This window comes from Lethenteron reissneri, chromosome 29 (assembly GCF_015708825.2).
Source record: "Lethenteron reissneri isolate LAM-NWPU_2019-01 chromosome 29, ASM1570882v1, whole genome shotgun sequence".
Lineage (NCBI taxonomy): Eukaryota > Metazoa > Chordata > Hyperoartia > Petromyzontiformes > Petromyzontidae > Lethenteron > Lethenteron reissneri.
The window spans coordinates 10,045,387-10,072,149 of NC_083807.1; the positions used below are offsets into that span (position 1 = coordinate 10,045,387).

Sequence of the window (26,763 nt, forward strand, 5' to 3'; positions counted from 1 at the left end):
AATGGAACTGGGTTCGCCGGGTTGGTAGCGCAGCGTAGCGTTAAGCACTACACCCACCGCTCCGCACACACCACACACGCACAGACACACACACAGACACACACAGACACACGTAGACACACACAGACAGAGACACACACAGACACACAGACAGCACGCTAACCACTACACTACCGCTCCCCACACACCACACATGCACACACACAGACACACACACACAGACACACACAGACACACACACACAGACACAGGCAGCACGCTAAGCACTACACTACCGCTCCCCACACACCACACACACAGACACACACAGAGACACACACACACAGACACACACAGACACAGGCAGCACGCTAAGCACAACACTACCGTTCCCCCTACACAACACACGCGCGCGCGTCCATAGGTACACATACACGCGCTTGCTGCAGACACACACGACTTTCAGGGTGCGTACGGCAGTAAACGACTGAAATAATAAAGCGGCAATGCTGCGCAAGGAACTCCTTAGACCTGCAACACATTTGTGTAATGCGAGCGTAAACACACAAACACATACAAACACATACACAATACACACACACATACATGCAGACACACAGACAGACACATAACACACATACACACACATACATACACAGAAACACATACACACACATACATAGACACACACATACATACACACATACATACAGACACACAGACATACACATAAACACATACACCTGATCCTGCTTCGCCCGGGACTTGGATCCACGATGCCCGGCCGCCTTTGTCTCCCCAGTGACGATGTTCACACACGACAGCAGTTACACGTTTGAGGCTGAGTGGACCTAGGGGAGGGCCAGGTCCGTTTCAAATAATCGTCAGCGGTGGTGGGCGTGAGATGGAATCGAACTGGGGTCGCTCAACCAGCTTAATGACTATTTGTACAAAGAACATATAAAGAATCGATTATAATAACCAGGCTACAGTCCACATTATAGACTGCCAGTACACGCAGTCAGCTTCATAAGCAGGCTAGAGTGTACATGATAGAGTGGCAGTACGCTCACCGAGCTTAATAAGCAGGCTACAGTCTACATGATAGACTGGCAGTACGCTGACCCAGCTTAATGACTATTTGTACAGTGAACATTTAAGTAATCGATGTTTGGCGCGTTGGGTTTAAAAGTAATATAAATAGCACACATTGTGGTGGGGGTGGAGTGAAGAGTAGGAAAAACTTTGATGAATTTACCTCAGAGTGGCGTGGTGGGTGTCGAGGCCTAGTAGCGTGCAGAGCCTCCGGCCTGGCCTAAATTGCCCACCCGGCAGAGGCAGGGTACGGGTGGCGTGCCTTTCCCCCCCCCCCTAGCGCGCCAACAATACTGTGTAATGGCTGTTATTTAATTATTTACGGAGCCTATGAAAGTGGCGAAGGCGTGGCTAGCCGTTGGCAGGGGCAACCGCCGTCCAATGAAACTGCAGCCCTTGACGAAGGCGTGGCTAGCCGTTGCCAGGTCCAATGAAAGCGGCGAAGGCGTCGCTATCCGTTGCCAGGGGCAACCGCCGTCCAATGAAAGTGCGTATGGTCCGAAATCCACACACACACACACAGACGGACAGACAGACATGCACGATTTTATATATATAGATGGCTTCATGATTGAATCTTTGTTGATAGCCAAGAATGGTAACTTGCCATCCTTTTCCACCTCCATGGTGAATTTGATGGCTGGATGTTGTGGGTCGCTGCTGCTCTTATCCGCATGGCTTAACCGCAAAAAAAAATCTATCTGCACAGATGCATACGGACAAGATACATATTATCAAACAGGAGGAATTAACAGTGCAACGTATCTAGCTGCTAAATATCTGCAGGTATTAGGATTGTCATCGATTGGATAAGACTTTATCATCATGAGGCCTCCTTTGCCAGTACCAATCAGTTTCAAGGACAATGCATAAATTATCAGTGTTGTTTTTTTTTTCATTTGACTGCAAGTATTGTGGTTAATGTTAACATGATTCCTTGCAAAAGGTGTCAGTTTTGTTGCCAACAAAAGGGGAAAAACCCTATTCGTGGATAAGACTTATGATCCTGCCCATACCCGAGCATGGAGTGCATTCGCTTGTTCAGCTCTTCTGCGCATTCGTCCTCGCTGCGCTTGGACGACATGACAACAGAATGATCCGCGCCAGGTGGGTCGCGGCATTCATGTGCGCAGTGGAACGGAATCGCCAAAAATAAGTAAATTAATCATGATTTTGACTTCTGTTTATTCGGGACCCCGGGGTCCCGCCATAATGTTCATTTATTTGGTTTGGACTGACCTAATAGAATTCTGTTTAGCTTGTGTCATTACATTGTGTAGCAAATTGCATTTGAGGGATGATAGCAACATTTTTATGGTGGAAAAACAAAGCTATTCAGGCATACAAAACATAATATATCTTAAAGAAACAGCGAGAAGTTACATAAAAACGATCAACACTTTACTGAGACATATTTAGAAGAAAGGTCAAGCCTGCTCATAGTGTTCACATCACTGAATGTGAGGAGCATTGCTCAGTTGGACAGACATTATTTTTGCTTGAGATGTGTGTGGATGTTGATGGTAATAATGGTTTTATGTGTGTGTCTATGCTGCTGGTGGTTGTGTGGAAAGTTTGTTGTGATGCCAGCAGCCCAGGGTTCAATTCCTGGCCATAGATCAGAATCAGAATATTTATTTATGCTGTCGGAATCCGATGAGCTATGAAGCTGTTTTTCACATATTTCCAGTATTATTACCAGTGATAATATGTTCAGGCTGTGTGCAGATCAGGAGATTGAATGACAGCACGAGGATTGAATTATTTGTATGGGGCTTATTAGTATAAGCCTCATAAAGGAGTTGTGTTTTCCACATATTTCACTTTTCCCCCACATGTCAAACATCCATTCATGGAATTTGCCAAACATTCCAAGACAGAACAATCCTGAAAAAGAGTGACGAGACTCAGTGATATTTTCTTGGATAAACAAAAATTATGATCTGCCCCCCCCCCCCCTCCTCTCCTAGGTTAGCTCAGCCTAAAAGGAATACCTGGTGCACTTTGTAAAGAGGAATTGCCCTGGACCCAGCACCCCTTGTATACTGTGCCTTGTTTCTTTATAGATCCTCACTAAGCAGTGTTTTCTCCCGGGAGCTGTATGGTAAAAAAAATAAAAACGAGTTATCATCCTTGTGTATTTCTATAAAAGTGTGTGCATGTACATATTTAATGTAAATGATAATTAGCATTTCCAAATGATTTAAAATCCCCACAAAATCTGATGGTATTTATGTTGTTTCCTGAATACTTTTTTAATTAAATTGGCTTCTGATGATGAAAAAGCTTGGTCGTTTTGCACACATGAATAGCGGTTGAATATAGCAGCAATCTCCAGCTGCCATTCATTGCTCTCTGTGGAGAAATATCTTATTATTGAGTCACTCTGGCAAATAAGCGCATCGCTCATTCTGCATCTGTTCTTAAATGTGTAAAATGTGCATTCTATTGGAAGATATACGCAGAAACACACTTGCCCTTACACTCTAAATGTGAATCCAATCCATCACACTCAATTAGGAAATGCAGAGGTAATTATAATAATGATGCAAGTCGTGTGCAATTACTTAATTACAAAACATGAAGAATATTTATGAGGAGGTTTCTGCTTAGGACATCTGGAAAATCCCATATTGAGTATAAGTATGAAAGAAAACTCGAGTACCCAGAGAAACCCTTGCGTACAAGCAGAGACGCTCAAAGTTTTCACAGATTGGGCAACATCCCACTTCCTCCGCTACGTTACTGCCATACCTCTTATTCATATTCTTAGGTTTTTTCGGTAAAGTCACGTAGGTAAAACATCAAAATTAATAAAAATAAAATAAAACAAAAATCACGACGTTTCGGAGGCAACACAAGTCTCCGTCATCAGGTGGGACCGTCACAGCCGAATTAGCTGCATCAAGTGAGGCAATGATTCAATGATTCAAGATGTAATCCCTTAAAAAGCAAGTTGAGGGGGAGGAGAGGGGGGGGGGGCTCATCAGAATGTGGTAGCCAATGAATGGAACGTATCGGGAGGGAGGGGGGCGGGGCTCAAAGACGGCACGGAGTGCCAACGTACAACGCATCGGGAGGGGGAGGGGGGGGCGGGGCCAAAAGAATACACGACGGCGTGGACGCGGTTGCTGCTGTACAACGCCAACGCATTGGACAGAGAGGGGGAGGGGAGGCCTGATACACATGATAGAAAAAGAACGAAAATGCCCATGTTTATACCAATGCTGGCTGAACAAAGAAGAGAGTACTGTTAAACACTGGGGATGTTAACACTCGGTAAAGTAAAGTAAGATAGTGCCTGTCAGATAAGATGGTCCAAAAAAGTGTAATTAAGTCTTTTTTGCGTGGTTGATAACATCTTTCCAATGATTACTAAGTTTGTACCCATCATCACGGTTGAAATTATGTCTGTGTTTGTATATTTGTATGGCTTTGTGTACAAACCTTTGATGGTAGCCGGGAGGTTTGCAGAGAACCTTGGTCTCGGAAAAGACAATTTCATGAGAGCCCACCGAGTTGTAGCAATGATCGGCAACGGCCGAAGAATCAGTTCTACCTCTGTAGGGTAAGCCATCGTGTGTCACACACGTAATTGATCTTTGCATTATCCACGAACTCCACCTCTGAAGTGCAAGAATTCTAGCCATGGTCTGCTCACCTAGCTTCATGGAAATGTCAACTGAAAGCACAGTGGCTAAGGAAGAGAACTGCAGGGATATGTTCTGGAAATGTACTTGAATCGCATATGTCACGAATAATGATATTGGCCGACGAAAACCTATCTCTTGATCGAATTGCCTTAAATAACGACAAAAATAAGCTATAAAATACATTAAAATTATCATAATAACACAAAAAATGTGCTTAGAATAAACAAAGTAAGTAAAAAATAAATATGAAAGTATTCAATAGTAAATCTTGACTTAAAGCTTTCGTGACTGCAGGAATTCATATTCTTTGGGTCTTTTGGTAAAGTCACGTAGATAGGTTCAAAGAAAATAACCTATCTACCTTAAATGATGACCATGCTGCACAATAGTATCATCACTTTACCCCATCACTCTATGTCTCATCACTTGATTTCTCTCTCGATGCAGTCGTGTAGAGTTCCAGATGCAAATCGCGGATAGCCAAAATCGTGGATAGGAAGTTCGTGAATAAGGAGAGAATACTGCACTATATTTCACATGAACTGCACTATATTTAACATGAACAACCAAGAGAAAACGGGCTAACAGTCTGCTATATTTGTAAGTGTAAGTTGTTTTGTTATTCAACACAACCAGGAGGCAATTATGGCATTCACTGAGCAGTAGATACACAATGCTAATGCGTTTTTTTGTAGAATGACATGTTCAGAAATTATGAATGCTAGAAAAGAGAGTAATTTTATTGTCCATTTAATCGTAGCATAAATATTGATGAATTTTCTTATTTATTGTTGTTTATAAGTGGTTTTCATATATTTTAGTGCATCCCCTTTCTATGAGGTTTTCTTTCTTAAGCTGAACAAAGTGCTATGCAATTATAAGCGCTGCCACTGGCTCATCCTTTCTGTAGAAGCCAGATAACCTTCCGCTTAGTCATGTTGTCGAAAATTAATGTGAGAGTACTGTTAGCCAGCCTTGACCTGACCTCAATGCGGGTGAAGGCTGTGAAGAAGGGTGGCTACATCATTAAAAAGAATAAAACCATTGGAATGGCCAAGTTTTCTCTTCTTTTAAGCGATTGTAAGAGAACCACATTTCTAAAACTCCGCCAGAGAGCGCGTTTAACACGACTAAAACTGAATACATAATCGCGAAACTTGTGTAAAAAAAACACCTTAATTTAGCTTATTTTCATTAAATAATACTCCCTTCATACCCTTCCTGCATTCAGCCTCAATGCATTATGTTTTATATTGCTTGTGTGGCATTTAACATTGTTGCACGTTGTTTAAAGGCTTTATATATATATATGTCATGTAAAAGTCAAGAATGTCTCAGACTAGCACGGCGTAGTGCTCAACTCCATGTCAGTCCTTAGCCAGTGCTGGGCATTGCACATTTCCACAATAGGAGCAGGCAATGACAACCATTGTTGACCTTTCACAACGTAAGTGTTTATTTTATTGGCCTGGGCTTAAAGAAAGTCTCAGTTGGCCCCCATCTGGGATTTGAATCTGTCACCCTTTGCCTGGATGTATCTCAGCGGGACCAGACCCACGTCATGCACGTGGCCTAGAATCACTGAGCTTCATCTTCCAAAATGGAATTGCTCTCTAACACCAGAGAGTTAAAAAGGGGAGAGAAAAAAACCACGCAGAACGTTGGTAAGGGAAGTATTGGATATCTGTGGCATACACTCGTCTATGGTGCTGTTTTGTGTAGCGTTTCTCCAAATTAGGTTTATTCGCTTTATTCGTAAATATGGAGCTCTATCTATTGACCTATAAAAATAAGCTTCACATGTCTGTCTCTCCACGTAAAAAATGCAAATATGTCTTGCACAACCGATCAACCCCACAACCTACTGAGAGTGCAACATTTTCAGCAGCATTGTTTCCAGTTGTTTGCAAACAATGGCCCACTTATTTATTTTATTTCTTATATTCTCCACAATGACACTGATCATTTTGAGTTATGTTTTATTGAGTCAGAGCAGCAGTTCAGCACCATTGATTCAAGCAATTCTGACTGCTGATGAAACACTATATGTCGAAACTGGTCTTGAGTTTGTTTGTCTTTAAACGATGCTGTTGGATGCTGTAAGAAATATTTTCTTTTTTTTTGTGGGCAGACGAATATTTGAAGGGGACATTTATTGTCTGCTTTCTTATGTTGTTATTTATATTCTCCCCACTAATGCTAATTATTATTTTGAGTTATGCTCTATAGCGTAAGTGTGTATTTTAGAGTGATAATTCAAGTGGAAACGCATTATATTGTTTACTTGGAGCTCACAAGATGTTGTGAGCCATTGAGATGACATTTGTACAGAAAATAACGTCTTCATAACACATTGGATTTGACTTGCAATATTCAAAATATCTGACAATTAATGAATATTATTTGTGTCTGATAAGTAATGAATATTATTTTTCTTTTCACACAAAGGAATGGTATACTTTACACCTATGATTGTTCAAACAGATACATACATATATGATTCATAATATGATTTTGTGTTAGGTTAAATATGTGTTGTAAGACCATTCACCACCACCCAATCTGGCCAAACAAATGAAATCATCACATGGTGTACAAGAGTTAAACGCACCAATTGTTATTGTTTAAGCTCACAAGTAGTGAATGTGATGAATGGCCCGTTAAATGTTTGTACACCACGTGACAATTGTATTTGTTTAGCGATGTTGGGTGGTGGGGGGGGGGCTCTTACAACACATATATGTCCAGATCATTATTTGACCTAACGCAAACATAAATTACGAAGGATCATTTTAGCTGTGGTAGCTTTGTGTCTAAAGTCAATATGTAAGATATTTAACACAAAAACTCAACACATTTGTGAAATGCCGACATAGCATCACCAAATAATGTGTTTAATATATGGTATATACTCTTAGCTTCTCCCTGCTTCTCTCTGGCATCTCAACTTTAAACTACCCAGCTCTGAAGCCCATGTAGGAAGTGTCCTTTGTGTGGAACAGAAACAGTGAGTATATGGACTGCAACAATCTATATATATAAAATCGCAAATCTGTCTGTCTGTCTGTGTGTGTGTCTGTCTGTCTGTGTGTCGCCGGACCATACGCAGTTTCATTGGACGAAATGTGAGGGATTTGCGAGATGCGATTGGTCCGTTTGGTTTTCCACGGCGGTTGCCCCTGGCAACGGGTAGCGACGCATTCGCTGCGGGGTGGACGCCATTTTTAATTCCCGTTAAAAATATGCGCACGCATTAACACGCGAGGCCGGAGGCTCTGCACGGTACTAGGCCTCGACACCCCACCACACTATAGGCCGTACATATTACTGCACAGCGGCCGAGGAGATCGTGGCTGGGGGGGGGGGGGGGTGCAGGGGTAGCAGCCCATCTGTGTATATATGTAAGGTTATTAAAAAATATATTTTTCACCCGGGCAACGCCGGGTACTTCTGCTAGTGTTCATATGAAGTAGGTGGTCCTCATTAAGATATCAGTCAGAGGGAAGAGGCTGGCTAGCACTTGGATTTCCTCCATGTGAATCGCCACTTGTCTTTTTAGAAACGTCAAGAAACATCCCACACTCCACTTTCAACTTTAGTACGCACAACTTCGAATTATTATTCTGTGCAGCCCTTTGTCAATCCGTCGCTGTATGGCACCGTGTCAGTCGTGGTTGTTCTTTGACCATACTTCAACACGTTTTGGTGAAGGGGGCCCCAAGACTTGTTCATAAATAATTCCCCACTGATTTTAAACTCGGCGGGGAATCAAACTGCTGGACAACAGTCCAGTCCCTGGTCATGGTGGTATGTAAGTATAGTATGTATGTGTAACATGTATGTATGTTGAACTTCATATTATTGGGTCTTTCGGTAAAGTCACGTAGATAGGTTCAAATAAAATAACAAAAAACTACGACGTTTCGATCGCAACACAAGCAATCGTCATCAGGAGAAAAAGGAGCGGGAAAGCTGCTGAGGCAGGATGTTTTAAAGGTTTGAAATGTGTGTAGCCCAAGGGTCATAAACGAAGTGGGCGGGGCTAGTGATGTTAAAGTGAGAAATTTGCAGGTAAATGTAAGGTCGGAGAGCTACCGCCACGACGACAAAGGCGCGGAGGTGGCCATTGTATTGTGAGAGATTAGCATGTCAATGTCAGATGGCAGAGCCACCGCCGAGGACATGAGCGACGGTGGCTGTGTTAGTGTGAGACATTTAACCTGTTAATGTAAAACCAGAGAGCCGAAAATAACTACTAATATTGGAAGGTAGGATGGAAACATCACAGCCAGTTATGACTTAAACTGGTTAATAACGTCCTTCCTTTGTTATTTTCTTTGAACCTATCTACGTGAAATTTCGATTTAAAGCTTTCGTGACTGCAGGGATTCATCTTCTTGGTTCTTTATGTAAAGTCACGTAAAAGGAAAATAATAAAATAATACAAATTAAACGTAATAAAATCAAATTCTCACGACGTTTCGGCCACAACGCAAGCAGCCTTCCTCAGGTGAAAAACAGGGCTATCGGAAAGACAGCATCATTCGGACGCTGTCTTTCCGACAGCCCTGTTCATTCTAACACCAGTGGCAAGTGATATCTGAACCAGTCCTTCTCCCCGCCTCCCCACCCCCACCAATGTGCCAACTCACACTGACCAATGTGGTGAAGTATGGTGAAACATAGAGAAGCCTTCATCCACCAGTGAATTGAGGGCTGTAGATTATCATTACATGTCATATTTACATGTTGCATCGCTGTATTTTGCAACACCAAAATGAAGACAGAAAGCACAAACCAGTGCACGGATGACAGACCGTTATTTGTGCTATAACGCAATGATATTGGGTTTACATGCCTCGTTAAGTTGCCTTCTGATACCGAGTACAAATCTATTTGTGAGCCAGAACACACGGTGAATGATCTGAACAATGTGAAACTTCTCTCGCGTTCGCTAAAACTGAGCACCCCCTTCATCCAGTAGGGAACGTTCAGACACCTTTGCCATGAACCTGTAGCCATGCAAGTGCTCTGTGAGCCGAGTGTAACCGAGTCAAGTGTAGGCACACTTTTTTCCCGAGAGCGTTTTTTGTGCAGTCATCAGTGACCGCAGTTGATGCCATCGGTGACCATCGATATCACGAGAAGCGTTTTTAAATTGAAGAGATAATGGTTTTTGATTGTTCACCCTGAGGGTTAAAGTAGAAATCTTAAGAACTGTGGACTCGATGTGCTGATATAGGCATTACCCTCCAAAATCACCGATCCATCGTATTTTGATGTTACTTTTTGAATAATGTCAGCAATATGAGCTGCGTATGTAAGTGTTCGTGCGTGTGTGCGTGTGCTTGCGCAACCTATACTTTATGTGGCCATACAGAGGTTCTTTGGCTTTGTGTAATAACGGATATTTTCGTAAGTGTACATATTCCTACAATTACCTGCTTCATTGTCAAAAACGTATTGCGTGTATTTACATGATTGCCAGAACTGTTCCAATACTCCCAAGGGCGACGGTGCAGGTGTTCCTGTGGTCCAAGCTTATGAAGATAATTTAAATATTGTGGTTTTGTATTTCAATTAATTGCTTTGTTTCGTGATATCACGGGTAATGATATTGGCCTTTGGAAACCTTTTTTATGAATTACCTTCAATAAATACATTAATTATCTATTACCTTATTTTCCCGCATATAGCCCGCATACGCATATAACCCACATATGCATATACCTTGCAAAAATAGCGTTTTGTGTAAAAAAATGTCAGATAGCCCGCACCTCCATATACCCCGCATGCATTCATATCTTTAATGTCGTTACCGCAAGCTTAATTCCATTATATTAATACAAAGTTTACATTTGTAATACATTACAAAATCAATTGTTAACATTAAAATCATAACATGCACAAAAAACTAAACTAGCCGGAAACGAGTGAACTTAAAACAGTAAATAAGTAACAAAAGTAAATATACAATAATTAAGCAACACATAACTGGTAGATAAGTAAGTAAGCGTACTGTTAGGCTTACCAGCATTCTACCTCATCATATTACAGCTACTGGACCGGTAGTTACCCCTATACAGTTTTAGCACTGGTAGATTGCACATTGTGCAGACAATTGCGGCACTACGGTAACGCCATTGCCTCCTGGCAACAAAACCAATGGAAGTTTGAAACAAAGCTCATGGTCGCGACTGTATAGTACTCAGCTAATAGCAGCGGCCTAAGGGACTCAGCAATTATGATTCTGCGTCTGGTAGACACTTGTTAAGGTCCTTCCCATTGTGCAATCCATAGCCTCAGCTAAACTTTCGCACCCCCCTACAGCCACTGAAAGTATTACGGTAAACAAAGTGCGCCCACTTCAAACATTGTCGTTTCATTGTACAAAAATTCGAATCATTAAAAACGTGTTAACATGTGCAATTTTAGTGTGAGTGGTTTATTCAGCAGTGCTTTAGTCAAAGGTAAGTGTTGCATAGTGGATAGTCTTACCATGAAAAATTAAACGAGTTATGACATGTCACACGTGTAAAATATTTTTGGGATAGCCTGCACCTCCATATACCCCGCTGGGTCTTGTTTTGTTTATAAAAAGTGGTATACCCCGCGGGTTATATGCGGGAAAATACGGTAAATACATTACAATTATGTGTCTGTCATATTTTTATCTCGTCACTTTATTTAATCACTTTATCTCATCACTTTCTCACATCACATTCTCTCTCATCACTTTATCTCTCATCACTCTTTCTCAATGCAATCGTGTAGCGTTCCAGATGCGATTTGCGGATAGCCAAAATTGCGGATAGCAAGTTCGTGAATAATGAGGGAATACTCTATTCAGGTCCAAAGGTTCAGAGTTAGAATTTTTATTTAGATAGAGGTGTTTATTAAAAAAATTTAAGTTATGACATTAGAACATGGAAGCCTGAGGATGGCTCTCAAGGCTCTGTAAATTGTTCATATTGTGTGCAGTATTGCAGTAGTTTACTTCATGTGTGACATGAATCAAGAGGTTCACCTTCGATTCCTGGCCATGGGCCCTCTGGGCGTTCCCTAGGTTGACTCGCCCTGAAACCAGTATCTGGTTTGGTGAGTAAAAAGGTGGCCATGCATGGTGTTGTTCACACTGCTCGTAAAAACCTAGGTAATAAAAGTTGCACATTTATTCATGTGCTTAATACCCCCTTGTTCTCCACACTGGCCTTAATAGCTGATCACTAACAACACTTTCCTCAACAATCTATTTAGGCTACACGGGGGATCGTTGATCTTTTGTCTATAGGAGTGGGGACGCAATGCTGTGTTATTTCACACAATGCACTTCCCTGTGACCTGGGTTTATTCTTGGTCAAGTACAATACAATTGCCGATGAATACTTTATCTGAGACTGGCTTGATCAGATCTTTCAGCCCAGCCTGAAATGGGGACTTAGTTTGGTGTGTGGAACATCTGCAGTGGGAAGTCGAAGAAGGCTGGGCATGGTATTGGCCATACCACCCTGCGTTGTGCCCTGGTAGCCACAGTGATTATTAAGAGCTCTGTGATTGCTTTGTGGATGAAAATCAAGTAAACACTCGTTGGACCCACTTGCAAGATAATTTGTCGTTTTCAATTAATTGAACCTCATGGCAGGACCCCGGGGTCCTGAATAAAAAAAAATATTTTTGGAGACTTCGTCCCACCGCGCACATAAACGCCGCGACCCACCTGGCGCGGATCATTCTGTTGTTATGTCGTCCAAGCGCAGCGAGGACGAATGCGCAGAAAAGCTGAACAAGCGAATGCACTCCATGCTCGGGTATGGGCAGGATCATAAGTCTTACCCAAAGCTGCTCAAACTGCCGACACGACTTAAGTCCTTTATTTGTCACCACGGTATGCATAATACAGTGAAACTGCTCTCTTATCTTCATTGTTAGTTGTGACCTACCAATGTCTGCATCCAGGATCAATCGATGACAATACTATTACCTGCAGATATTTAACAGATGAGATGCGTTGCACTATTAATTCCTCCTGTTTGATAATACTTCTCTTGTCCGTATGCATCTGTGCAGATAGTTTTTTTTTTCCGGTTAAGCCATAGTCCCCACATACCTCTCGTATCAATGCAGATAAGAGGAGCGGAGACCACACTACTCTGTAGAGTAACATTTATATAAACGCGTGTTACAATATGAACAGCGCAATGAAAATGCGTACTATTTCATTTACTGTTTACAAAGTGTGTTCACAAATCCACACTGAGAAACACGATGATTGACAGAAGGGTGTAAATATTTTTTTCGATAGTGTATTTAAATAGAGGTACTGCAGGTAAGTAGGTATATAGGTAAGTAGTTTTCAGTTTTAAAGGCATAGTTTAACAAGATAACAGTTTCAGTTTTCAGTTTCATTTATTTGGTATAGCCCTGTGAGCCATTCGGCTCTTGAATCGGGTGAAACCGCAACAAACAAAAAACAAAAACATGAACAAGAAAACATCTTAAAGTGACTATGCGCAAACAGAAAAATCCAGGAAAAAACTGTCTTCCAGAAAAAAAGCACCGTACACCAACGCTGTGCAAAATCCCAGTGGGATGCAAGTCAAACAACAACCACAAGACAACTTAGATTAAAGCCATCATTCTAACTCCGTACTACAACAAGCAAACATCACCAAACCAAAACACTTTTCGAAATCACCAAAATAAAGCCATAAGCAATGTGACAGTGATCATAGGAACTGTGACCGAAATTTCACAATTAACGACATCAACAACATGTACCACCACACCCTGTAGCCATAGCTGGCTGCATGAGTCACTCCACAACAGCAGGAGCCACCATCCTTCTAACCCATTGGTGAAAAGGAGCAAAGTTTTTGTTTGCATTATAATTTCATGTTTATGTGAGAGCCGGGGGCCTATTGGACCCCGGGATTCCGCCATGAGTTTCAATTGTCAAAACGCTAATTTTGTTGAGCTGACCTTGTCTTTCACTTTTTTTTGTATCTGCTTTCAATGGTTCATTAATTGTTTACTAATTGAATTATCGTTCATGCCACAGAGTAGCTATTTAAAGTTGTGTGTATGTTCTAGGTCGTATGCCCTCTGCACAGCAGAAGTTAACTGTTGCCAGTTATATTTAAGCAAATGTGCTTAATTATCCAAATACCATCGCAATATATTTTCCATCATCAGTTGGAAAGTTTACATTTTGTAGATGTTGTTAATAATGTCCTATAACATTTGGGGGGAGGGGAGTGGGTGGGGTAGTAAAGGTTTAAACACATGAGTATCTAAGTCTCTTTTCCACGAAAAACACTTTTTTCTTCTTCTAGAAAACCAAAGTGTGGATTATATGAATCGGCACTGTCCAGGACCCTCAGAAATTACCCACGTTGTATTCATACTTTTCAAGAGCCTTCATGTTCGATTAATGGCATCTTAGCATCCTATTTCTGCACATCTTTCAATACTGTGGATGCAACACACATGATCATGTCAGCATGCTGCCATCGTGTAATGGGTAGCGTTCTGCACTTGCAGTCCTGAGATCGCAGGTTCGATTCTACCTCCTGGCACGACAGTTCAAACAAAGGGGGCAACGCTTCTTAAATCCTCCTGCCTACAGTTAGTCAATTTAGAGAATAGGCCAAACATCCTCTAGATGGGTACTCGTGAGCTTCCTCTAGTGGAGGTCATTCTGCCAGCATTGGTCTGAGCAAGTACATGCATTGTGTGAATGTGGAAAATCCACCACCGGTGCAGAATTGCCAACAGAGGTGAGTATTTTTTACTCCGTGATTATTTGAGCGTGGAAACACAAAACAGATTGATTTTATTTTTGGTTCGACCACATGAGTATTATGCCAGCATTTACAAATCAGGTCAAATATATATATTTGTTTTTCAACAAAAGCCCGATACACAGCATGAACCGCAATGTACACGGAGGGGCACAGAAACTCGGCGGGTAAAAAATTACAAAATCTATGCTCCTGCAAAAGTAACAAATATTGTTAAATGTTGTTGATTGCGCTGCATGGAAACACACGTCACCTTTTGACAAGATGAATCCACTTACGTTACAAAATCACCTTCGCTTCAAACACAACCCACTTGTACGTGTGTATGTTGAACTTCTTTCGCACTGTACGTAGCCAACAGTGTGCATTGTGGGTTGAAAGTAGGTGCAAGTGTCAGGGCACGAATGCGCGCTTCTAATTGGGAATGGATCCATGAATTAAATATTGCAACGCAATATCTCATTGATTCTTACAATAAATACAGTGTAACAACTTGGCAGACTGTATTTTAAATGTGTCTTTGGCTAGTCTCATTGCTAGAGTTGATAGGTATGTCTCTACTGTTGGATACAATAAATTGGTATCTTTTCATTCAGCAGTGAACTGAGAATGGATATTTATGATTCATCCATAATAGAGGTTTCTGGGTTAGATCGCATAAATATAAATGTGTTATACTAGTAGGAACCTCCTGGTTACACCAGCCCACAGGGGATTATTGTGTCCGTCCGTTGTGCATCCAAACATGGGAGGGGTGGGGCTGGGTGGAGAGCAGAGGGTGGGGAGGGGCTAGGTGGGGAGGGTGGGGAGGGGCTGGGTGGGGAGGGTGGGGCTGGGTGGGGGGTGGGAGGGAGGGTTGTGGAGCTGGGTGGGGAGGGGCTGGTCTCCCCGTGGTGCCCTTATAAAACTCAACGTTTAACCTACTCACGCCGGCTTGTGCCCACCCTCACAGTCGGCCATATTTGCGGAATACACCACGCCGCCGTTGACCCTGGCCATTGACCGAGCAACCCAACGTTCCTACCAGCTCCCTCCGCAGGAATGTGTTTAAACCCGCCACCACCCAACACAGCCAATTAGTCAGTTTTGTCACGTAAACAAAACATGCCAATTAGATACGAGTTCAGCACACCGGTGTGTTGGAGAGTAAAACCCACAATATTTACAATTGAAGTATGACGTTTCGCCAGAAATTACAACGAGTCTCATCAGGCGAAAGACAGAATTGGGTGGTGGTGGATTTAACGACACATATTTCCGCGATCCAACCCCAAAAATCTCTTATGTATAATATTGGTCGCGAAAGCCTACGTATTTATGATTCATGATGGTAACTTTTAAATATGCCATACATTAAACAATTGCATTGGAATGAAACAAAACAGAGCTACGTATAACAATAGAAAAATGTACGTGGAGTGTTGCTCATCCAGCATCAGCAAGAGAAATGTTGATGATAATGATGATTATGATGATGAATGATGGAAGGAAAATTACCCCCCCTGATGGGGGTTAACAAAGAATGTTCCTCCTCCTTCTTTTGCACAGAAGCCGCAAGAGCAACAAAGCATGGGGACACCAGCTGTACAAACGGCGGCCGAACCCGCCATTGATTTATTAGGACTGGGTGAGTAATGTGCACATTACATCCCGTGCATCTGCCAGAGCATAATAATTTCAGCGATCGCACTCAGCCAAGCATGTTTGATTCCGCTCGCTTTGTGTGCCCACTTCCGTTAATTGAATGGAAGCAGAATAATACGGCAAACCGCTTTCGATCGTATCCAGATAAAACGCCCCTGGTTGCGTAACAGGCGCTGCAAATTGGAAATGCATCAAGCAAAAACAATAACGCAAAGAAAAAATATACAGGTTTGGAGGAATTAATTGTTTTGATAAACAATGGAGCATATAAAGGGAGGCATATACTCGAGATTGTTATCAAAGCTTTTGTCACAGTTATGGAATGGTCACGATTTGCTTGTGTTTGTTGTTTATCTTTGATATATCCAGTATTGTAAAGCATGAGGTGTGGACCATCTGTACTTTGGTTGAGCTAAACCCTCCTTCCCAAGCTGCTTCATTTCATCTTTCCACATGAGCTGTCTTTCTTATCACCTGTCAGTTGGATAACGAGCATTGTGCACATCTGCCAGTTGTTTGACAATCACTGAGCAGGATCACGATAGTTGCCCATTCCCTACTTGCTTATTGCTATGCAGCGAGACAATACAGAAAGGCAATTCACCTGAATTATTTCCCACAATGCGCTGTGTGTACACATCCTTTATACATTACAGAGTTGCTATTTTGTCTTTGCATTGACTGGGTTATTGGAGCCTTATGTTGGCTTGGCATACTTGATAAACAAAAACATTCAAACAATGTTTTTTCTCAAGGTCACTTGAACTTCTCAGCTCTTTGAGTAAAATCCTTCGTTTTATTTGTGAAACCCCATCTTGGGGTATAGATCCAGGCAGTGAACATTACTCAGCATCACATATCACCTGACCCTTGGTCTGCCTCAGCAAAATGAAGACTCGATTAGGCACAAATATCTGGGCTTGAAAGCCGTTGAATCATGTTTATTTTGGCTTTATTTGGCACTGGTGAAACCGATTGGCCAACAAATGCTCTTTTTCATTGGGGTCCTGGGTACTCCGTATAAACCTGGTGACAACAAAAACGAAAGATCAACAAAAACAATCCAAAAACAGCTGTGTACATGGTCAAGTTCCAAACGGCAAGGTCATGCATAATTGTCATGACAACGAGCAAAAAATGTATAACCTCTCAATTAAAGAAAAGACAATAGGTCATTGTACATTCTGTCTTTAAATGACCCCCCCCCCTCGCCGCATACATCTGCTCCCACTTTGAAACCTGCAGAGTTGGTGCAGGCAATCACACGCACTCGCGTTGAACACACTTGGGATTTATGAAGTCTTTCTCCGTGGGCATTGACCCTTCAAAGCCCGGAGTGTTGGATATCACCGGAGCATTTACGCATCCTCGTGTTTGGCTGGCCTTGCCGTGACAGCCGTATGCTCCCGCAAACAACAGGACATCAAACATGAGTGCTCCTGCCTATTTTCCCTGCTCTTTTATCTCCTTTGCTCTCTCTCTCTCTGTGCCTTCTGTCGTATCCGAGTATTGTAACTCCAAGAGCAATAGCCGGTCACTCTATTCACATGATCGGGCTTCCGCAGTGTTGAATGAGTGTTGGTACAAAAAAACAAAAACTCTTGAGTATGCTGCAGTACTCTGGATACTGCCACATTGCACTGCCGCAAATATGGCAGTATATTGGACACTAATACATGTCAAAACTCAACACATAATATGTTTTAGTATTGTTTTTTATTGAACAAAAGCCCGGTACAAAGCACGAACGACGGCGGCGGGGAGGGGTACTGGTGTTCCACGGACGACAAGCCAGAGGCCAGGTGCCCACAGGGCAGAGGAGAGGGGACATACAAAACAATTCAAAACAGCAAATACACTTTGGGATTAAGTGACCTAAAATTAAGCTTAATCGAGGAAAGCGTGGACTGAGGCACCTGTGAAGGCTACGAGCTTTTGCTTCGTCTCCCTCCATTACGAAGCATACGTAACAAGGACCGGCTTGTAATGTGCTGACAGTGCCACGCTGCCACGAGAACTCATTTGCGTCATCACCCAGCCAGTTTTTCTCTGTCACGAACGCGAGCAGGAAAGCGTTTTGTGTGCTCCAATTGTTTTCCGCTCGCCCCCCCCCCCCCCCCTTATTTATCAGCCATTGATACGGGGCTGAAGGCACTTCGATTTTTCCATACCGTAGGGGACACTACGATAGGCAAATGTATCTATTCTCAGAGGCAAGAGTGCTGTGCTCTAGTACCGGTCAATGATCACAGGGATTACAAGGCACTTTTTTGACAAATTTTCCGCTGGATGCTGAGGGTCACTGAACCACGTGAGCGCCATCATTCGTGCCTCGGGAGGGCGACCACAACGTTTGCAGGTGCATTGTGTTAAGAGGCCCCGCTCATAAAACCTAGCAGGCACAACCATGCTCTCACACCCCACTTTGTTGAGATGTTAACTACTTCGCCTGGTATACAGGAGGTCGTAGGTTCTATCCCGACCCTGACGCCTGCTGCGTATTTGGAGTATGCATGTTCTTCCTGTGCTTGCGTGGAATTTATTTTTCCGGGTCCTCTGGTTTTCCCCTCGCAATTATCAACATGCGTTTAGAGTAATTGGCTGCTATACATTCCCACATTAGCAATCATTTTTGGCCAGGTCGCTTCTGAAAATGAGCTATAAAGCTCAATGGGTCTTCCCTGGTAAAATAAAAAAAAATGTTTACTTGACCCCAGGCCGCAACGTCGCATCAGAGTCAGGTGGTGATACCCCCTGGCTCACTTCCCTTAGCCCGGGTAGGAGGTTCTTTGATGAACGCCACAACAACAATTTACGGGATGCCTGCAAGGCGCTTCTGGCCCTCCTTGGGCCATAAGCGCGTTGTGGAGATCCAGAGGTCGCCGTTTAAGTCTCCTGGCACTACTGTTGAAACAATGGGCAGGCTTTTTATTTTGTTCTTAATAAATGGGCAAGTTTCTTAAATGCCCTCACCTCTTGTCCACACAGCAGTCTAAATGGGTACACCAGTTAGTCGATTGGCAGGTTGCATGTGGTGGGGTAAAGTGTGGCTACTCCCGTCACTGGCCAGTTTAGAACATTCGGCAAAATGCCCTCAACAGAGGATCTCTAGAGCGGCTTCTCGTATGGGGCTCTTCCACCGGCAGAGATAAATTAATTAAAGGGCTGTATCTTTATTGAGATGCTTGCTTATCCAAATAACAATCTATGTCATGGACTGTATTTGGACAGCATGATGGCACAGTGCCTCATAGTGCAAAGGGTCTTGGTTCAATTCTCGACTGGGCTCTTTGTGGAGTTTGTAGGCTCTCCCCCTGATTTGCGTGGGTTTCGCCATGTTCTCTAGTTTGCTCCCATAGCTAAAAACAAACATACAATGTTTCTAGTGTGGGCCAAAGATCTCAATGCTGATAAAATACCTGCAAATTACTCAATCGGGATTACACATGGCAACATCACCCACTACGGCGAAAACTAAACTATTTTATTTTACCATGTAAGGCCCACTGAGCTACGTAGATCTTTTTAAGAAGCGACCTGGCCACAAATAATGTCTCAACCAAGTGACTTGTCATATCAGCCAAATATTCTTAATACATGTTTCAAAATGTGGAGGAAAAAAACGGAGGACTCGGATAAAAATCCACACGACTGCGTGAAAGACATTCAAACTCCAAATATACAGACATCAGGGTCGGGATCAAACCCACGACCTCATGTATACCGGGCAAAGTCGTTAAAATCTCATCACCGTGGCACCCAGTTTGCAGGACCGCCCTTAAATAGAGGTGTTTAGACTCTGTGAGGCGTTCCTGGGTAAACTAGCATGATCATGATAATAACTATATCCTGGCCATATTTAAATGTTCATAAAAATCTGCTTCATTTAAAATGGTGACCTAATTAAAGTAAGCTCATAATGAGTTTTACAGTCTACATTTTTTTATGCCAGTATTTTTATAATTAGTGATACCGTATTTAATTATCGGTACATTTCATCCCCTGAAACCGTGTGTATTTTTATTTTGTTTCCGTTTCGCCAATACAGGTGTCTGTTAATGACTAATTTTCTAACACTCATTTGAAATATGACTTACTCTTGTCTGGATTGTGTCTGTCATGAAAGCAGTCCCAGTTAATTAGCCAAGTAGCAACCTTTCTCACATGTGTTGACTTCATTAAGAGGTGCATTCTGTCATCAGTGTACTGGCATTGGGGTTCAAGCATTGCAGGGACTACATTTTAATGGCAAGACAGCGTTGTGTTGGGCTCTGCGCTTCCATGCTGACAGACTTGAGGCAGATATGGAAATTCCACGTGATTATGGCACAGACCAGTCTTTCCATGGAGTAACCACTGTAGGTGTGCAAGAGGTGGTAAAGCACACCAGCCGGTTGCCATTTAGCTAAATTGATCCGGGACATGATTTGACTTCTTGTTTTCACATGATTGTTACTATTTTTTGGCCATGCCTTTTGCTACAGCTTGAATGGCTTGCATAAATGTCACAGTCTAACAGCGCTATGCATAATGGGATTTGTTCTTCATATCCATCTGCCTTCATATATCTACTGCATTAAAGGGTGTAGCTGTGGTGCAGTGCTATGAACCCAGCCCTCTTGGGTTTGATTCTTGGCCATGGTTAGTGTCAGTGTCAAGTGTTATCCGACTCGGTTCCGGGTCCGCCCTTCACCAGTCCGCACTGTTCAGCTTTGTGAGTGACGGACGGTGACGTAAAGTCAAACAACCCCCATGATCAACACAGTGTCAGGAGGCCTTCGTCCAGCAGAGGATTAGCAAACGATTGAGGTTGACCATTGTTAAGTTGGACGATTTTTACATCACGTGACTGCTTTTCCAATGAGAGTATGGAGTAATGAACTGAATGGTGCAGGATGAGATGATATAGCTGCATCTTTGAATACTTTCAAGTATTTGACTAAGAGTAGCTCTAATGAGGAAAGACAAGACCAGGAGAGATGAAGGGTAGCCTGTGCAGAGGTGGTCTCCCACTGTTTAAATGATATCGGGATTGCACCCAGGATATGTATGATAAATTGTGCTGCTCTGGCATGGTGACAAGTGTTAGTTCTGTATAATTTCATGGGTAAAAGGATATAGAAATGTACAACCATTTTTTCTTGCACCTTTGTACTGGATATACATAATGCCTAAATTAAGAATGGGCAGTTATGATTCAGTTTATCACTTTTAATTAGTTGATTGGAGTTTGGGCAGTTGATTTTTTTTTTGTAAGAGCTCCTGCTGGGAATAAACCTTGATCAGTTTGTGGCTCCCATTTATAATTACGTATTTTTATTTTAGTAATTAAGTGTAAGTGGAGTGATTAGGGAATCATAATCGTGCTTAGTAGTGGAGTACTTCTCTATACAAACCCATACATAAAACTTAGATGGTCTCACGCATACGGTAACTGGATGCATAGTTTTCTTAATGCCAAATTGGTGATATATTTAAGAGCATTTTGTCGATCAAGTCAGGATTTTGAGAGCGACACTCTCGTACTGCCAGAGTGACCTCAGCCAGTGACCTGACCCAGGTCACTCTTGCAAATGAGCAAATCCTGCCCCTTTTGAGTCCTCATCTGGTTAAACAAAATAAACTTGGACCTTGCACTTGGTATAAATGCATCCTGTTGAATTTCTGTTTGAAATGTAAATTTGCACTTGATAGATTCAGGTGGGTTTGTTTTTAAATAAACAAATCAAAATGCATGAAAATAAGCGGGGCACCTATTCATCTCCACTTCAGGGATTTAGGCGAGAGACAATTTTCGGGCCAAAAGGATTTCAATAAAAAGTAGCTGCATCCAGTTGCCTCATTTTGCAAAGCACAAACTACGCCTTTGTCGAGGGATTGAACCCCTAATGCATAATTTAGCATAGCAGTTGGCTGGGAAACATCGCGTTCCCAAATAGGGATGCTTTCCTCGCTCAAAAGAAAACCTGCAAATTTCAATTGGTGTCTAGAGAATGCCCCTGGCGCAATAATAGGCTTTTAAAGCACGGGGTATATACACTTGCTATTCCCTTGGCTTTCTCCGTGTTATTTCAACTCAAGGAACCTTATTTCAAAGTACATTTTTGTGGACGAAGGTCAGACATCCTATATAATAATGAGGCGCTCATTTATTTTAACAGATCAAACCCGCCGCAGTTGCTCGTCTCTGAAGGGCCCCGAGATTCTACAATGATTTAACTTAACTGATCCGAATGGAATGTTGGGTTTCTGTTTTGAAAAGGCATCTAACATTCAATATAAATTCTCAAATGTAAGTGACATTAGATTTTAAAGGTATGTCCAAGTTTTTGTTGTTGTTATTATTTTAAAAAAATCTCATTCCTTGTTGACAAGTATTGCTCAATTGTTTGGCCAACAGGACTCTAAGGCATTAGACAATCCACAGGATGGCAAGCAGGGATGCCCATCATTCCCGTAAAGATTCATCACTGTGCCATATCAGTTACGTTGTGGTTGTTGTCAGTAAGAAACTTCCTACTTCAGGGCAAAGGCCTCTCCCACTTCAATTGCTTCTTTTCCATCGTTGCTCGCTGTTCGGCATGGGCCTCTCAACTCCACAATGTAGTCTCGCTGCTGCCATCTCTCCCGCCGTCTTCCTCCGTTGTCTCCACCTCGTCGTTAGTTTTGTGTCTTGTCTCTCCTCAGTCGTTCTCATGCCATGTCCTGCTCTTTTCCACTTGATGTCTGTTGGGCTTTAACAACGGCATCGGTGACTCCTATCGTGCTTCTTATTACTTCATTCCTTAAGCTGGCTGTTCGATTTAATCCTAACACATTTATTTACATCGCTCTTTATTAAACTTGTGGCTTTTTATATTATTGGTTCTTTCGGTAACGTCACGTAGAAGGGCAATAATACAAATAAAACATAATAAAAATTCTCACGACGTTTCGGCCACAACGCAACGGCTGCGTTCAGCCACAACGCAACGGCTGCGTTGCGTTGTGGCCGAAAGGTCGTGATAATTTTTATTATGTTTTATTTTTATTATTTTATTATTTCCCTTCTACGTGACTTTACCGAAAGAACCAAGAATATGAATCCCTGCAGTCACGAAAGCTTTAAATCGAAATATGTGGCTTTTTGCTACATATTTCTCGGTTTACGGCTATGTCTGCAAGCTGAACATTAATTCTCGCAAAATGCACATGATCCAGATTTTAATTAAAGGCATTCATTCAAATTATCTATCTATCTTTCGTAGAATGAGATAGTTTTGACCCAAGCAATTGACCTCACGAACGTAATCAATTTCACTGCCATTTATATTCACCATTTCTTGTCATTATTTTAGTCGTCGTTGAATTAATTCTAAGTCCAGCTGCTTCTCTCTGCTCCGTATGTATGTTTGTTGAACTTCTTTCGCATGCTACGTAGCAAACCGTGCTAATCGGAGGTGCGGGGTCTGCAATCATAGTTTCATTAGAATGAAGTGTCTGTTACTCAGTAGAACATAGTGGGCCCTATTCCTGAAGGGGTGTATTCCGATTTTTGCAGTGAATATACAGAAAACCTGTTCCTCTTGGAATACTCTTGCCATGGGTGAAAATACGTACAGCGAATGACAGCCATTTCCAAACTAAGAGTTGATACACGAGGTTTCTGCCACTGCTTTGTTATTCCCCGCCCACAGATGGAACCGACATATCACTGCTAGATCCGCCTGCATGCAATACTGGCTCTGCTAACAGCGCAGAAATTCTGCAACAGCAGATTCGTCGCGCAACACACCGCATAGTCTCACGATTTGCCGAACACACCCTGCAACTTGCGAACGGGGGTTGCACAAGTTGGCAGCGGTAAAGTGCAATTGTTTTCATATCCTATGTACATACACACGTGTCCTATATATGTGATTTAAGTCAAGTCAAGTGTATTTGTTTAACCAGATGAGATTTCAAGAGATCGGGATAGTCTCATTTGTAAGTTAACTGTTTCACAAATATTGAATGTCAAGATGTTTCGTGTCCGAGAGGTCAACACTGCAAATGCAACCACACCTTGCCATTGATTCCTTCCTTCTGCTTAATCTGAAATCAATAACTGACCTCCAATTACAGTTCTTATAATATCACCCCCGTGGTCTTCGATCGATGGGTTCTGCTCCAATGACTGTTTCCATAATTTCACGATCACTGGAAACATCATAGATTTTGGGGACATGCATCTGGGCTCTGGTGCTAATCCTGGGCCAGAAGCGATCTAGAACTGGCCCATTTCTGGGCCAACAGAACCCTCTTCCAGTGATTGTGTAAACAAGGAATCTTTCATGAACAAGGAATATTTCACCAATATGCAGGTGTTCTCTATCCATCAGAACTCCTTCGATATTGCAATCAGTGTTGGCCTCGGCAAAAGTTATTGTATAAGTCTCTTAGGTTTTTTCGGCAAAGTCACGTAGGTAAAAAATTAAATTAAAATTAATAAAAGTAATAATAGAAATAAAATAAAATAATAAATCACGACGTTTCGGAGGCAAAACAAGTCTCCGCCATCAAGATACAGTAATTGATACAGTAAATCTAGCTGTGACGGTCCCACCTGATGACGGAGACTTGTGTTGCCTCCGAAACGTCGTGCTTTATTATTTTATTTTATTTCTATTATTACTTTTATTAATTTTAATTGAATTTTTTACCTACGTGACTTTACCGAAAAAACCTAAGAGTATGAATCCTTGCAGTCACGAAAGCTTCAAATCTAGAATTGTATAAGTCATTGATTAATGATTATGATTTAATAACACAACATCAGACTGGTATCTCGATTCATTATCGTAGTCACTAAGCATTATTTTTCTCTTTCTCAATTGTATTACATTTTTGTTGTGGACATCATGTCACGATATGACGGAACTTTCCATTCGGAACTCCGACACAGCAGGGCATCATCTCATGCTAGGAAATGGCCCAGGGAAGGTGATATCAGAAACCTACTTCTGAGATCTTGTAAAGTGATTTTATTTCCACTGGGATTGCATAACTTACCTGCATGCCTTTCTCTAGACAGATGTTAACTGCATGACAGTCTACCAAACGAAATACAATCTCCGGAGTTTTGCCAAATTACATTTTATGTTATGGTTCTAATTGTGTAATCCTTGGCGATGATAGTTAGACCATCAACTTTGCACACTTGAGAACTATTTAGCCATGGGTGGCCACCTGGATTAGAACCCAGATTTCAGAGCTTTCCGCTTAATGCTCTGACCTCTGACCCACTCCACCCTGTCATCCCAACTGATCTGCTGATCAAATACCATAACTATTTGAGCGCTATAACCACAACACCGTCTGTTTAGAATGGGCAATGTTTTGTCATGACGGATTCCTTTGCAGGAGTTACGAGACGCCCGCTCGTATTTTGTGAACATGCACGTTTTTGAACGGTGAATGAATTGTGGAGAATGGATTACCACATCCATCCCACATGCCTTTGAGCAGTGCCCAAGTCCGAAATGCTGTGATCCTGCCACCAGAAATTGCTGTTCATATGAATTGTGTTCAGTGGCTCTGGTTTACTTGTTTTTCATTTCCCATATCTATGCCTACTTCATTACACGCTGAGGCACAGTTGAATCTCATCTACAGTCGAACCTGAGGGCCCTCCGTGATTTTTTAATTCCAGAAACGGGCCAAATCAACAAAAGACATGGCCATCGTTCTGCCAAAAGAGGATTGAATGATGGCCAACAACCTTGTTAAATTAGTATTGGCAAAGAGTTCTAAAGCTTCTTTTTGAAGCATTCAAAGAGTGGGGCTAATGCTCGTAAGGGGAATATTTTATTGCTAAACATTACATAGCTGTCAAATTGTTGAATTTGCATTGTGCAGTTAAGTTATTTTTTTTTAGTGGATGCAAAATAACAATTATTTAAAGCAATTAATTTTCATAACAGCTCTGTGTCTCCTACTATTCTGCTTCATGTTTTTTCTCATAAAAGCAGCCAAACTACAAGAAAAGAAATAAAATTTACATTTTTTATTCTTACAAGATCTCTGATCCTTCGCCAGAAAGTTTCTTGAGAGTTTAAAATAAGCGGCTCATTAAAAAACCCTGCGCTTTTTGAAGGAATGAAAAAAAACATTTAAAATAAATATCAGCATCATTTTTTCGTAGTATTTGTGTGTCATGACGCACATGTTACTTCGATTAAGCACATCTTCCCAGTATTTCATCTGCATCTAATAGACGATCAAGTTCAACTTAAGAATCATGAACATGCATGCGTAGGAATGTATTTGTGTACGTCGTGTGTATGGATTTGTTGACCGGTTAACATGTATGTTCTTTCCAATTATAGATGGCTATATAGTATATGCAAATAATAAAACATCATAATTACTAAAGTTACATTATAGTTACATGTAATTAACCTCTAAAACATGTTTTTAGGGATTAATAACTTAACTATGAATTTAGTGGTTGTAGCTACGGTTATTATATAGTTATTATGTATTTATACATCTTCAAATTGTAAGTCGGTGTGTATATTTACATCACAAGACTGTTGGGATGTTCATGGAATTTAAGTAGAATGTTAATGATT

General features: G+C 41.8%; 1 protein-coding gene across 2 annotated transcripts in view; it reads left to right on the plus strand.

Moving 5' to 3' along the window:
- LOC133349230 (stromal membrane-associated protein 1-like) overlaps positions 1 to 26,763 on the plus strand; it is a 146,045-nt gene that overhangs the window by 66,644 nt on the left and 52,638 nt on the right. The window contains exon 6 of one of the 2 annotated variants that reach the window (XM_061562553.1): positions 16,076 to 16,154. In XM_061562553.1, the coding sequence (XP_061418537.1) occupies positions 16,076 to 16,154 (79 nt within the window). The remainder of the gene's footprint in view (positions 1 to 16,075; positions 16,155 to 26,763) is intronic. The other variant, XM_061562554.1, reaches the window with a different exon arrangement.